Below are 13,998 nucleotides of genomic sequence, written 5' to 3'. Positions count from 1 at the left end.
CTGATCTGCCTCTTGAGAAATTTGTATGCAGGTCAGGAAGCAACAGTTAGAACTGGACATGGAACAACAGAGTGGCTCCAAATAGGAAAAGGAGTTCGTCAAAGCTGTATATTGTCACCCTGTTTATTAACTTATATGTAGAGTACATCATGAGAAATGCTGGACTGGAAGAAACACAAGCTGGAATCAAGATTGCCGGGAGAAATATCAATAACCTCAGATATGCAGATGACACCACGCTTATGGCAGAAAGTGAAGAGGAACTCAAAAGCCTCTTGATGAAAGTGAAAGTGGAGAGTGAAAAAGTTGGCTTAAAGCTCAACATTCAGAAAACGAAGATCATGGCATCCGGTCCCATCACCTCATGGGAAATAGATGGGGAAACAGTGGAAACAGTGTCAGACTTTATTTTTCTGGGCTCCAAAATCTCTACAGATGGTGACTGCAGCCATGAAATCAAAAGACGCTTACTCCTTGGAAGAAAAGTTATGACCAACCTAGATAGCATATTCAAAAGCAGAGACATTACTTTGCCAACAAAGGTCTGTCTAGTCAAGGCTATGGTTTTTCCTGTGGCCACGTATGGATGTGAGAGTTGGACTGTGAAGAAGGCTGAGTGCCGAAGAATTGATGCTTTTGAACTATGGTGTTGGAGAAGACTCTTTGAGATTCCCTTGGACTGCATGAGATCCAACCAGTCCATTCTGAAGGAGATCAGCCCTGGGATTTCTTTGGAAGGAATCATGCTAAAGCTGAAACTCCAATACTTTGGTCACCTCATGCAAAGAGTTGACTCATTGGAAAAGACTCTGATGTTGGGAGGGATTGGGGGCAGCAGGAGAAGGGGACAACAGAGGATGAGATGGCTGGATGGCATCACTGACTCGATGGACGTGAGTCTGAGTAAACTCCGGGAGTTGGTGATGGACAGGGAGGCCTGGTGTGCTGCGATTCATGGGGTCGCAAAGAGTCTGACACGACTGAGCGACTGATCTGATCTGAACAGCAATTTGAGTTTACATGATCAAACAGAGTAATACTAAACTCAAATTGAATGAATGATCATTCAAATGTTCCAGGAGGGCCAGGAATTCTGTTGTTGGTTCTTTGATTATTTGTTGAGTAAATTAGTGCCCACTTTGGGGTGCTATCATTAGGGCTAAGAATTCAGCAATGAATAGGATTGGTACAAGCTCTGCCTTCAAGCAGTTCTCCTGCCAAAAAAGAGCAAGAGAACAAAGAAGTAAACAAAACAATCACAATTTGTGGTAAAAGCTAAGTGGAGAGAAACTGGGGAGCAGAAGCAGCCACACAAATAGGGTGGTCAGGGAGACCCTCTTTGTGGAAATGCCCATTAAGCTGAAACCTGAAGAAGAGGAGCTGGCCTGAAAAGATTTTCAGGGAACACACACATACACATATGCACACACATGCAAACCACAGGCACACATACACACAAATACACATGCACACATACAGAGATGCACATATGCACAACCTATACACACATACATATGCAATACAGTCATACATACATATGTATCCACATAAATACATACACATGCAGATATGCACATATACATACACATACACACATCCTTTGGGTTCAAGGGAATATTTCAGGGCTGAGTGAAAAGACTAGCACAAAGGCCCTGAGACTTGGTTGTCTATATTACTCATTGAAAAGAAGGTAAAAAGATACTATTATTCATAATAATGGTATTGATCATAACACAGGGTGATACATATATAAGAAGACACTGAACTAGTAATGGCGCTGGATGAGATAGGAAAAGAAAGATCTTCATTCCTGGGTTTAACCCTGAATGTAATCCCAGATATATAGATTTTATAACTATGGGCTTAGAAGTATTTTTTATTTTTTTATTATTTATAAAATTTCTTAGGGAAAATTGTGATTAAAATGCCAACCAGAAAAGTAATTTTATTATTGCTAATTATTCTATATCTGAAACTCTCTACCTCTACTCTCCTTTTCTCAATAAAACTATTACTTTTATACTGAAATTATATGTTTACAATACAATCATATATACAAAACTCCAGCTTTTTACAGAAGGTACTGTCTATTGCAGTACTAATGAGATAAATTAAATCTGTGCTCTTTTCTGATCTTTGGTGCCATCTTTATCATTAGGGGCTTCCCTGGCGGCTCAACTGGTAAAGAATCTTCCTGCAATGCAGGAGACCCTGGGTTGGGAAGAGCTCCTGGAGAAGGGAACAGCTACCCACTCCAGTATTCTGGCCTGGAGAATTCCATGGACTGTATAGTCCACGGGGTTGCAAAGAGTCGGACACAACTGAGTGACTTTCACTTTCACTTTAGCATTAAAAATTTTTTTTCTGTGTGCAAGTCAATGCCTCCTTCACTAGGCAGTTATCATTAGCTCATTGATTTCTGCTAGCTGAGGATGTTCCTGTTGCCAGGCACTGAGGTAGAGACAGCCAGATCCATCAGGGAGCGAGTCCCAGCACATCTCTGCCCTCATGGTGATTAAAGTCCAGTGTGTGCAGGGAAATGGGCAGTCAACAAATACTTACCCACTGAAGGGCTGGCAGCACATTATAAAATCACCAACCCACTCTGAAAGGTCAGGAAATGTCCTGTATGACGGGACAGCACAAATTACCAAGAGAAGAGAGGGGTAGGGGTGGGGTCGGGGAAAGCATTCCTAACCTAGGGGCTGCGCATGGGAAGGCCCTCACCAGGGGATGCGGGAGCAGGTGGGGAAGGGAGATGCTGGCACATTGGAGTCGGAACAGGAGGATAACCCCCATGGAGGGGCCAGAGAGACGCACAGGGGCCAGATCCTGGCTGAGGAGTCTGTGCCCAGGCAAGGCGGTGGGGAGTGGCGATACTTGGATGACCCCACAAGGACGGGCTACTGTAGTCGAGTGGGAAATTGGTGGGGCGGGGCCAGGGAGGGCCCAATAGACAAGGGGAGCAGATGAAGAACAGGGATGAATTGATCTGTGCCATTTTCTGGAAGCCTCAAGTTCTTAATCACAGAAGCAATGGAGGAGATGTGAGCACAGAGCCTTGGGGAACCTCCCAGGAGACGAGCACAGCTGGGAGCAGATGTCTCTCCCCATCTCTCACTTGCGCTCTGACACTCAGTCCCTCTTCAGACATTCTTTTTCTGACTTTCATCATCAATTTGGCTGAACTGAGCCATGAACATCCACAAGTTCTTGGAGATAAACCTGCACAAAGCCCTCTGGGGTGACTGGCGAACAGTGATTGTCACATGTTGTGTTCTAGATATTCACAGACATCTGTGGCCAGAGGTTGCAGTTCTCCCGGTGACTTCGGGAAGTGTGCTGTGGATCTGTGAAATGCCATTGAATCGGCAGGCTGTCCCTCTGCCTGTCAACATATCAACAACATATGGTGGGTCAATAATCCAACCATGGTAATAATTAATCCATAATTAATAATAATAATTAATCAATAATCCACATTGCTTCCTGAGGGACATTTTACCCACTTTAAACCTGATACAAATGCATGAAAAATGAGAGTGACATAAAGTCCCCCCCAAAACTGAGTTCCCCTAATGAGTTTATGACTAACCTCTCTATTCAAAATTTTATCCCCTCTCTTGTCTCACACCTGTTTCTGTGAGGATTGAGGGGTATCAAAAAAAGGGGATGATTGAAATCAAGCCAGACCTTCCATGTCCTATTTCTTGTTTATAGAAAAAGGTTTTAGTCTTATGGCACCCCACTCCAGTACTCTTGCCTGGAAAATCCCATGGATGGAGGAGCCTGGTGGGCTGCAGTCCATGGGGTCGCTAGGAGTAGGACACAACTGAGAGACTTCACTTTCACTTTTCACTTTCATGCATTGGAGAAGGAGATGGCAACTCACTCCAGTGTTCTTGCCTGGAGAATCCCAGGGATGGGGGAGCCTGGTGGGCTGCCGTTTCCAGGGTCGTACAGAGTTGGACATGACTGAAGTAGCAGCAGCAAAGAGCAGACACAAGCAGTTACTTGTCAGGGAAGTGAGGGAAACCAAGATTAAACAAAGACCTAGTTCCTTCTCTCCGATATACATAACAATGTGATGAGTACTTTGACTTGTTCTGCAAGAACTAACAGAGAAGGCAATGGCACCCCACTCCAGTACCCTTGCCTGGAAAATCCCATGGATGGAGGAGCCTGGTGGGCTGCAGTCCATGGGGCCGCTAAGTAGGACACGACTGAGTGACTTCACTTTCACTTTTCACTTTCATGCATTGGAGAAGGAAATGGCAACCCACTCTAGTGTTCTTGCCTGGAGAATCCCAGGGATGGAGCAGCCTGGTGGGCTGGCGTCTATGGGGTCACACAGAGTCGGACACGAATGAAGTGACTTAGCAGCAGCAGCAAGAACTAAGACCCCCCCACGCACGTGGAGGATAGTGAATACATGGTGAGCACAAACATAGAACCAGAAGATTGATGACTAAGATTCTCAAAACATCACCCTATTGCCTCACAACTAACCAACCAACCAAAGAAAGCCATGACCTCTGCAGCCCTCAACACAAACACCATCTTTAAAAACCCTTCCCTGAAAGCCATCAAGAAGTTGGGGTCTTGTGAGTATGGGCTCCATTCTCCTTGCTCGGCTCTGCAATCAGCACTTACTTTCCTTCACCACACTCTAGTGTAGGTAGACTCGCTTTGTTGTGTGGAGGGCAAGCCAACCAGAGTCCAGTTCAATAACAAGGGCAGGACAAACCTGGAAGACAGATGAAATTCACTCGAAAGGGTTAAATGGTTTCAACTCCCAGAGGCGGACAGTGGGAAGAGGAGGGGCTGCCTGTCTGCTCTGCCAGTAAGAAGGATGGTGAACCACCTGAAAAGTGGTGAACCCTGGTGCTGGAATCCAGTGGAAGAAGAGGGGAGGGTGAATGGGGCTTCTGTAGAGCAACAAGAACCACACAAGCAACTGGGATGTTCAGACCTGCCTGGTCTTCCCCATCTGGGCTGCCCCCCAGGAAGTGCCCACATGAGGTTTCCCGTCTGCTTTAGGTCTTAATTGTGCATGTTGAGAAAATGCAATCTGGAGAGAGCCCACAAGGGCTGCTGATAGCTACTGGGGTGAGAAAAATAATGGCTACAAAGAGAGCAAGAAGAAGGGAGACAAGACAGCTGGTGAGGGGGTAGGACTAGGAAAACAATGGCAGAAAGCTGGGGCAGGGCTGCTGTACCATCTCCCCATTCTCCAGCAGTCCCCTGGGATGGTACAGAGGCAGTGCTCAGGGAGAGGGCTTTTGGGGCCCCGTTCTGGGTAGGAGGAAAAGACAGGCAGAGGGAGTCTTAAGAAGAAAGAATTTACTGGGCATCACGAAAGGGATCTCTCCTCTGTCAGCTTCCTGAGTGCCTGTGATAAAGATCTAAATTGGATTTCATTCATTATTTGGGGATGTTCTATGACTTTTTTTTGATACAACACCAAGTCAAAAGGGGGTCCCAGGTTACCTTGAACTTGATTGCATACAGCAAATAGCATATGCCTATAATAACAAGTACATTACACAGTAACTCAATGAGGTGGAGCCTGAGATGATTCCAGTTTTACAGATGAGGAGCCCAAGGCACAGAAAACTTTGTCCAAAGCTTCCAAACAAACAAATAACAGAATCCAAGGACTCCTCTGGTGGTCCAGTGATTAAGACTCTGAGCTTTCAATGCAGGGGGTGCCAGTTCAATTTCTGGTGACGGAACCAAGATCCCACATGACTTGTAGGGCAAATAAAAGTAAAGAAAGGTTTTGGAAATAAATAAATAATTGCCAGAGGGCTTCCCAGGTGGCTCAGTAGTAAAGAATCTACCTGCCAGTGCAGAAGATGTGGGTTCAATCCTTGATCCAGGAAGATCCCACATGCTGGGGAGCAACTAAGCCCATGGGCCACAACTTCTGAGCCTGTGCTCCGGAGCCTGGAGCTGCAGCTACTGAGCCTGTGTGTCACAACTACAGAAGTTGCCCTCGTGCCTAGAGCCTGTGTTCTGCAACAAGAGAAGCCTCAGCAGTGAGAAGCCTGCACATCACAGCTAGAGTGTAGTACCCACTTGCTGCAACTAGAGAAAAGCCTGTGCAGCAAGGAAGACACAGCCCAGCCAAAAATAAAACAATTTTTTTTTTTTTTTTTTTTAAAGAAGACTCCACCTGCCAATGCAGGAGACACAGGTTCTATCCCTGAATTGGGAAGATCCCCTGGAGGAGGAAATGGCAACCCACTTCAGTATTCTTGCCTAGAAAATTTCATGGACAGAAGAACCTGGTGGGCTACAGTCCATGGGGTTGCAAAGAGTCAGACATGACTGAACACAGCACATGCACACACACACACACGTGCACACACACTCATGAAAAAAAAAAACAGAATCCAGCTTCAAACTGTACAAGGTCTCTTTAATGATGAAATATCTGCTTTTAATTCTAAACTCCACTCTCTACTGCCATTTCATACACTAAAATAAGACCATAGAAATCTGAATCATAAATCTAAATTACAGGTTATAGTACTATGAAAACTTTTCTTTTTTATTTTTAAGTACATAAAAGAACCAGGCTAACCAAATACTATCTAGTAGGAGTCCTGTTTTGGTAGATTGTTTTCATTTCAATAAATGTTTACTAGTAACTGATGAAAAGAGCGTTTATCCGTTTTCCTGAGTAAGTAGTATTGTTATCTGCTGATCAGCTTCACACTGAATGTTTCTGGATTCTTTTGAAGGGTTTAAGACTATAATCCTTCCATTCAAATTCTTCTAACATTACACAATTGTTTAGGAAATGAGTCATGTTCCAGCTCTGGGAAATCCACCTATATTCCATGTTAATTGTCTGCTTTAAGAAACTGCTCGTGTAGATACAGGAAGAAAAATTAATCATATAGGAAGAAATAGTCATGTAGATATAGGGAGAAAAATTAATTATACACGATCAAACAGCCATTAAAGGGTGTCTGACCACAGGCTAGTTGTGATGGGTATTTGTGATTTCTTTCAGCTGTCAGTATACAACTCTTCCCAGTGGTCACATACGGTTTTGAGAGCTGGACCGTAAGGAAGGCAAATGCCAAAGAATTGATGCCTTCAAACTGTGGTGCTGGAGAAGACTCCTGAAAGTCTCTTGGACAGCAAGAAAGTCAAACCAGTCAATCTTAAGAGAGATCAACCCTGAATATTCACTGGAAGGACTGATGCTGAAGCTGAAGCTCCAGTATTTTGGTCATCTGATGGGAACAGAGGACTCACAGGAAAAGTTCCTGTTGCTAGGAAAGATTGAGGGAGGAAGAAGAGGGCATCAGAGGATGAGATGGCTGGACAGCATCACTGATGCAATGAATATGAACTTGGACAAATTCCAGAGAATGGTGAGGGACAGGGAGGCCTGGCGTGCTGCAGTCCATGGGGTCACAGAGTTGGACACAACTGGGCGAATGAACAACAACAAACAGCATACAACTCACCTTCCTGTGTTTGGGGGAATTTCTCACCTTATGAATCTTGGTAGTGGAAAAAAGCCACTCTCCATCACAGAATCCAAAACCTCAACCCTAGCCTCCCTTAGGTTAGTGTGGGCATGTGGCCAATGAAATCTCTCCATCAGATTCAACTGCCGGTGATGCAAAGCAGCAGGGCCTATGAAAAATTCCTTCCAGGGCAGGGTAGGGAAGGGGAGGGAGGTGGCAACATTCATGTTTAGGGGTAGCACTCAGCACCAGGGCGTCAAAGGGAGAAGCAGAGTTGAGCCCAGGAGTGCCAGTTCTGCACTGAGTTAGGACATGATTCTGGCTGCAGCATCCAAGCCAGGCCCCTCAGGATATTCAGGGAGCCTGTGAGCACATCCTAACACCTTGTCGTAAATTCCTGTTCACTGAATCATCCAAAGATGGTTTCTACTGCACTGAAATTAAGAACCCCCATACTAGAACTGAAACTTGAAGTATCTGAAGATCCAACATCAGTTAGTTCTGGACCAAATTTTTGTGCAGATACCTCAGGGGAGGAGTCTGGAGTGAAAGCCAACAGGTGCATATGGTCAGACACGAGTTTGCACTTGGTTTCAGGCTTGAAAGGGATGAGCTTGCTCTGGATCACTCTTCGTGAAGGCCCAGGACCCTGGTGTGGACTTCTCAGCATCCAGCACCATGGTTCCCATGAGTTCTAACAAAGGAAATACCAGCTGCACCTCAAAACTAGTTACTGGAACACAAAGCAATTTCTGTTTTCTGTTTTCAAGAGTTGTTTGCATGTCTTTGGCAACATAGGTTGTCTTTTCTTCAAGATGTGTATATTTGTGCCCAAGAATGCATTGTCCTTTTGATTCAGGCTGTTTTTCTAGGGGCCACTTTGATCATTTCATACTGGTTTATCATGGGGGCTGAATCCGGTAGAGTGTAGTGAAGATTAGCCATATTCTTCCTACCTCTCCTTTCATGCACACCGTGTGTATTCCTATCCCAACCTCCAGACGGCATCTTGGGCAGATCCTACAGCTTTCTTGACACTTTGAGATACTGAAATGTTTAGCCAAGTCTATATCAACACTTTAATATCTCTTCCAGTTTAACACTTATTTCTGCCCATCTGTGGCCTGGCCTGTGGCTTGGGGACCACCAAAGAGAAAGGAGCTGGCATTGGAGGTAGAAGGTACATGTCTTTTCTTTCTCTCTTTTGATTCCACTGCCCCTTTTCCTCCCCCTCTCCTCCCCTCTTGACCTGCTAGGGGTTGGGCCCAGCAGGAGGGAGACGCGATTTCTTTCACTCCAGATACAGAGTTTTGTTGGTTTGGCCAAAAATTTCATTGGGGTTTTCCAGAAGATGGTACAGAAAGACCCGAGCGAATTTTTTGGCCAACCCAATAATTCTCCTTTGGCAGAAACTTGCCTTTTGTTATGGCAGATATTCAATGCTGGCCGTTTCCCAGAGGTTCTTTGAGGATGCTCCACACTGCATTCCCCTGGCACAGCAATGCACCCTTCTGCCAGCAGCTCACAGAACTCTGGGAAACACTGAGGTTTGTCAGTTTGTTAAAGAATATGACAAAGAATGAATAATCAGATGAAGACGCAAATAGGGAAAGGTTGGAAGGGTCCTGAGCACTGGATATTCTATCCTCATGGAGTTGGGGTGTGTCATCCTCCTGGTTTGGACGTTTTCACCCACCTGGAAGCCCCCTGAGCCCCCTAATACCTGGATTTTATGGACAATTTCCTCACATAGGCATGACCCATCATTAACTCCATCTCCAGCTTCTCTGCCTTCTCTGGAGGATCAAGGAGTGGGGATGAACATTCTAAGCTTCCAATCATGACTGGGTTTTTCCAGTGACCAGCCCCTATCCAGCAGCCACCCAGGACCCCACCCAGAGTTCCTCGTTAGAACAACTATGTTCCTAGTGTTCTTATCACTTAGGAATTCACAAGGGTTTTGGGAACCCTGTGTCTGGATGGGTTCAAAGACCAAATATTAGAACAAGAGGCGCTCCTTGTGGGCTCTGAGCAGCTTGCAGTGTGCAACTAGAGAGTACCACCCCCTGCCACAACCAGAGAAAACCCTGAGCAGAAACGAAGACCTAGCACGGCCAAAAATAAATACATAAATAAATAAAAGATGCTCCTTGTGGTCTTATCACACAGGAAGGGAATTTATAAGGGCTTTAGGAGCTCTGTACCAGAAAGCAGGGGTAGAAACCAATATATATATATATATATATATATATATATATATATATATATATATATATTCTGTTCTCTTACAGCTGCCTACATTTTAGGGTTGCTGTAAGAATTAAATGAGCTAATAATACTGTAACCAGCACACAAGTGTTACAGCTAAGTCTCTGAAAGCACTGCAGAAAATTAGTTGAGATTTTCTTCTGCTCTCGCCATTGTTTTTGCTTCTTGGTTTCTTTTATTCTGTTTATTTCAGCCTCCATCTTCCATGTAGAAGGCTTGTCTCGTGTGTGGCTATCCTTAGCTACCTGCTCATATTTAGGCCTGGCATTGAAGTGCTGAGTGGAAGTGTGTGAAAGGGCAGTTTGTCAGCTGGTGGGACAACTCCACTCTGAGAGAACTGGGCACTCTGTGAGATCAGGGTCTTATCTATTAGCTACTAGATTCCCTGCATCTAAACACAATAGGTGCTCAATAACTGTTATTCTTAAACCTGAGACTCAGTTTTCTCATCTGAAAATTGAGGTAAAAAATCTTAACCTGGCAGGGGTTGTGAGAAGAGATAATATATGTAAAGCACCACCATGGTGCTTAGCATTTAGTTATAAATAATAGTGGGTAGCAATCACTATTTTCCCTATCATATAAGGGCAGCAGCTTTATGACCATTTGTGGTCACCACTGACCATGCTAAATATAGAGCCAAAGCACAGTACCTGTTGAGAGGCTAGTTATTACAGGACAAGTCATCAAAGCAAGGAGAGAGCTTAAGATAATCGCTCTTAACATTCAATGTGTAGAGTCCAAGGACACCGGCTTTAGTCACGACTGAGAAGAAAGAAGGTGAGTAGTGATGCTACATCACCAAATAGCTCTGTAGAATGGCCATTCCCATGGGATGTTCCTCTATTGCTCAGTTTAGTCTGTTATAAGCAATTTAGCAGGAAAGGCATTTGTTGTTGCTGTTGTTTAGTCATGAAGTCATGTTCAACTCTTTTGCAACCCCATGGACTGTAGCTCATCAGGCTCCTCTGTCTATGGGATTTCCCAGACAAGTATATTGGAGTGGGTAGCCATTTTCTTCTCCAGCAGATCTTCCCAACCCAGGAATTGAACCCATGTCTCCTGAATTGGCAGGTGGATTCTTTATCACTGAGCCAGCCGGGAAGCCCATGGAGGAAGTTAAATGGTGTGTCAGGTCTTCCCACAAACCCTAACACTCTATAGAGAGCAAGAAGGCTCTTATAAATGGAAACAACTAATTTCTTTTGGAAATGGAAGCAATCCATTTCTTTTGGAATACAGTTTTTGGAAGTAGTAGATGTATGTAGTTTTTAAAAAATCAAACAGTACAAGAGGGTGTAAATGGAAGAGTCAGCATTCCTATCACCCCAAACCTTCAGATTCCCTAGAGGTAATCACTGTTATGTCTTACAGATACTTTTGTGCATAAGCAAGAATATATGCATATTTTTTGGCAGATGGGATGGTTAAAAAAAAAAAAACTTAAGTTCTTTTTGCCTTTATTTATCCTAAATATCTTTGCACATCAGTATATATAGATTTATAGATTGCTCTATTCATTAGGATAATGTAAGAGATAAGCCCCTAGCTCTTGATGCCCTAAGATAATTGAAAATTTCTCATTTACCTAAATCCACTGGTGGAAGTGTATGTGGGAGGCAGAGATCCAGGACACCCAGAACTTTAACGTATGAACCCCACATACTTGGTGGCTTCTAGGGTCACCCTGGGTGTTAGATGCACAAAGAGTACGGAGAAAGCCGAGGTTTGTTTTAAATAAACCAGGCCTAGAAATATATCACTTCTGGTCATTCCATTGGCCAAAATTAGCCTAACTGCCCTAGACTAGTGCTAGGAAATGTCCCAAGTGGACAACTATTTCCCACAACTTCATTCGATGGAAGGAAGCTCAAACCTTTGATGAGCCACATCAGATACAGGTGCACTGCTGGAATACATCCTCGTTTATTTAAGCTTTAGAAGGCTGGTTCTTCTCTTTCTGCTGTTTTTCTACTTGTCTTTTGTCAAAGATAAATTGTTTAAGTGTGGCAAACTATGGCAACCCACTCCAGTATTCTTACCTGGGAAATCCCATGGACAGAGGAGCCTGATGTGCTATAGTCCATAAAGTAACACAAAAGAGTCAGACACAACAGAGCAACTGGACAACAAAGAAAGAAGAATAAGAAAATGGACACTTGTGGAGTGTATACACTAGTCCAGATACACCAATGAAGAGCCTTTAAAGGATACGTATCTTTGACCCAGTGACACTTCTAAGGGCATTTCCTAAAGAAATTAGTGGATAACTGCTCACACTGTATGTACAAGGATATATATATATAATAGTGACACATTGTAAGCAACCAAGATGCCCAACAAACTTGTTTTAATAACAGTGCATCCACATAATGGAATGATTTACAGGTGTTTAAAATAATTGCATGGATACCTGCAAACATAAAAATATGTCCATATTTTATGATAAAAAATGACTCCTAAATAGTATATGAAATTTTTTAAAACAAATTGATTACTTATAGCAAGAAAGCTGGAGGACATCTGCTAAAATGTTTACAGTATTTATCTCTGGTGGGTGTGACTGGGTGTTTTTTACTTTCTTCTTTTACACCTTTATGTAATGTCCCAATGTTTTATCATTAGAAAAAACAGTGAAGCTATTTTCAGTTTGAAACAAACAACAAACGTAAAGAGGATTGGGGTTTAGACAATGGAAAGCAAGTGTGTGAGACCCCGCCTCCAGGACCCTGGCTGTCACCGGACACTCAAGTTGCTATCAGGAGCACTTTTCTCTGTTGAAGTGACTGGCTTTTGTCATGCAATCCCCAGGTTATAATGAGGGGGAAGACAGGCCTCAGAGCAGAAGCAGCAGCCCCGCGGTTGGTGGGCTGCGGCTTGCCATGGGGAACACCATCAGAGCCTTCGTGGCCTTCATCCCTGCTGACCGCTGCCAGAACTACGTGGCCAGAGACCTCCGGGAGATGCCGCTGGACAGGATGGTGGATCTGAGTGGGAGCCAGCTACACCGCTTCCCAGTGCATGTGTGCTCCTTCCAGGAGCTGGTCAAGCTCTACCTGAGCGACAACCGCCTCAACAGCCTGCCTCCAGAGCTGGGCCAGCTGCAGAAACTGCAGATTCTGGCCCTTGATTTCAACAACTTCAAGGCTCTGCCACAGGTGGTGTGTACCTTGAAACAGCTCTGCATCCTCTACCTGGGCAACAACAAACTCTGTGACCTCCCCAGGGAGCTGAGCCTGCTCCAGAACCTCCGGACCCTGTGGGTCGAGGCCAATTATCTCACCAAGTTGCCAGAGGTGGTCTGTGAGCTGAGTCTCCTTAAGACGTTGCACGCTGGCTCCAACGCCCTGCGTCTGCTGCCAGGCCAGCTCCAGCGCCTCCGGGAGCTGAGGACCATCTGGCTCTCGGGTAACCTGCTGACAGACTTCCCCCCTGTGCTGCTTCACATGCCTTTCCTGGAGGTAATCGATGTGGATCGGAACAGCATCCGCTACTTCCCCAGCCTGGCCCACCTGTCAAGCCTGAAGCTGGTCATCTATGACCACAATCCTTGCAGGAATGCACCCAAGGTGGCCAAAGGGGTGCGTCGAGTGGGAAGATGGGCAGAGGAGACCCCAGAGCCTGACCCTAGAAAAGCCAGACGCTATGCGTTGGCCAGGGAGGAAAGCCAGGAGGCGCAGCTACCTGCCTTGCCTCTTCCACTTCCTCCTACCAACTCCTGAGAAGTTTCAGTTGCAGGTCAAAGCCAAGGACAACTCCAGCATCTTCTGGAGATCGCTCCATTAGAGTGCAGAGAACTGCTCTGGGCCATGTGGGGAATCTCTGCCAGCGGCAAATGGAACAGCATCAGATGGAATGTCTAACCCACAAGAAGAAAATACTCTTGGACAAGAACATCTCTCCCAAAGGGAACTGGGTGCTATAGGTAGCATGACAACTTCTTCGCAAGAAAATCAGCCTCTCCAAACAGGTATTTTCAAACACCGGAAAGAAAGGCTGGGACACTCTGGCCTCCCCAAGTCTCTAGAACTGGCTGGTCGTGAGGCTCATGCACTTCTCAAATCAGGTGTAAGTTACAGGACTCATCTAACAATTTAGGTGGCCTCTCTCCAGTCCTCTGCCGGGTGTATTTTCATACTATGAATGACCATAAATGGCATGAAAATATTCATGTTAAAATATTCAGGTTATTTAAAAACGACATGCCTACCTAGTCAGATTCACAGAAACTCTTTACTGT

General features: G+C 44.8%; 1 protein-coding gene across 1 annotated transcript; it reads left to right on the top strand.

The window, feature by feature from the left end:
* Window positions 1-10,427: 10,427 nt before the first annotated feature.
* On the top strand, window positions 10,428-13,769 carry LRRC10 (leucine rich repeat containing 10). Its single transcript, XM_006058384.4, has 2 exons — window positions 10,428-10,538; window positions 12,384-13,769. Exon 2 carries the CDS (start codon window positions 12,557-12,559, stop codon window positions 13,478-13,480), a length of 924 nt encoding a protein of 307 aa, XP_006058446.4. The 5' UTR covers window positions 10,428-10,538; window positions 12,384-12,556; the 3' UTR covers window positions 13,481-13,769.
* The last annotated feature ends 229 nt before the right edge of the window (window positions 13,770-13,998 follow it).

Source organism: Bubalus bubalis, chromosome 4, assembly GCF_019923935.1.
Source record: "Bubalus bubalis isolate 160015118507 breed Murrah chromosome 4, NDDB_SH_1, whole genome shotgun sequence".
In the NCBI taxonomy this organism is placed as follows: domain Eukaryota; kingdom Metazoa; phylum Chordata; class Mammalia; order Artiodactyla; family Bovidae; genus Bubalus; species Bubalus bubalis.
Note: the sequence above shows the minus strand (reverse complement) of the source record. Positions and strands in the feature narration are given on the sequence as shown.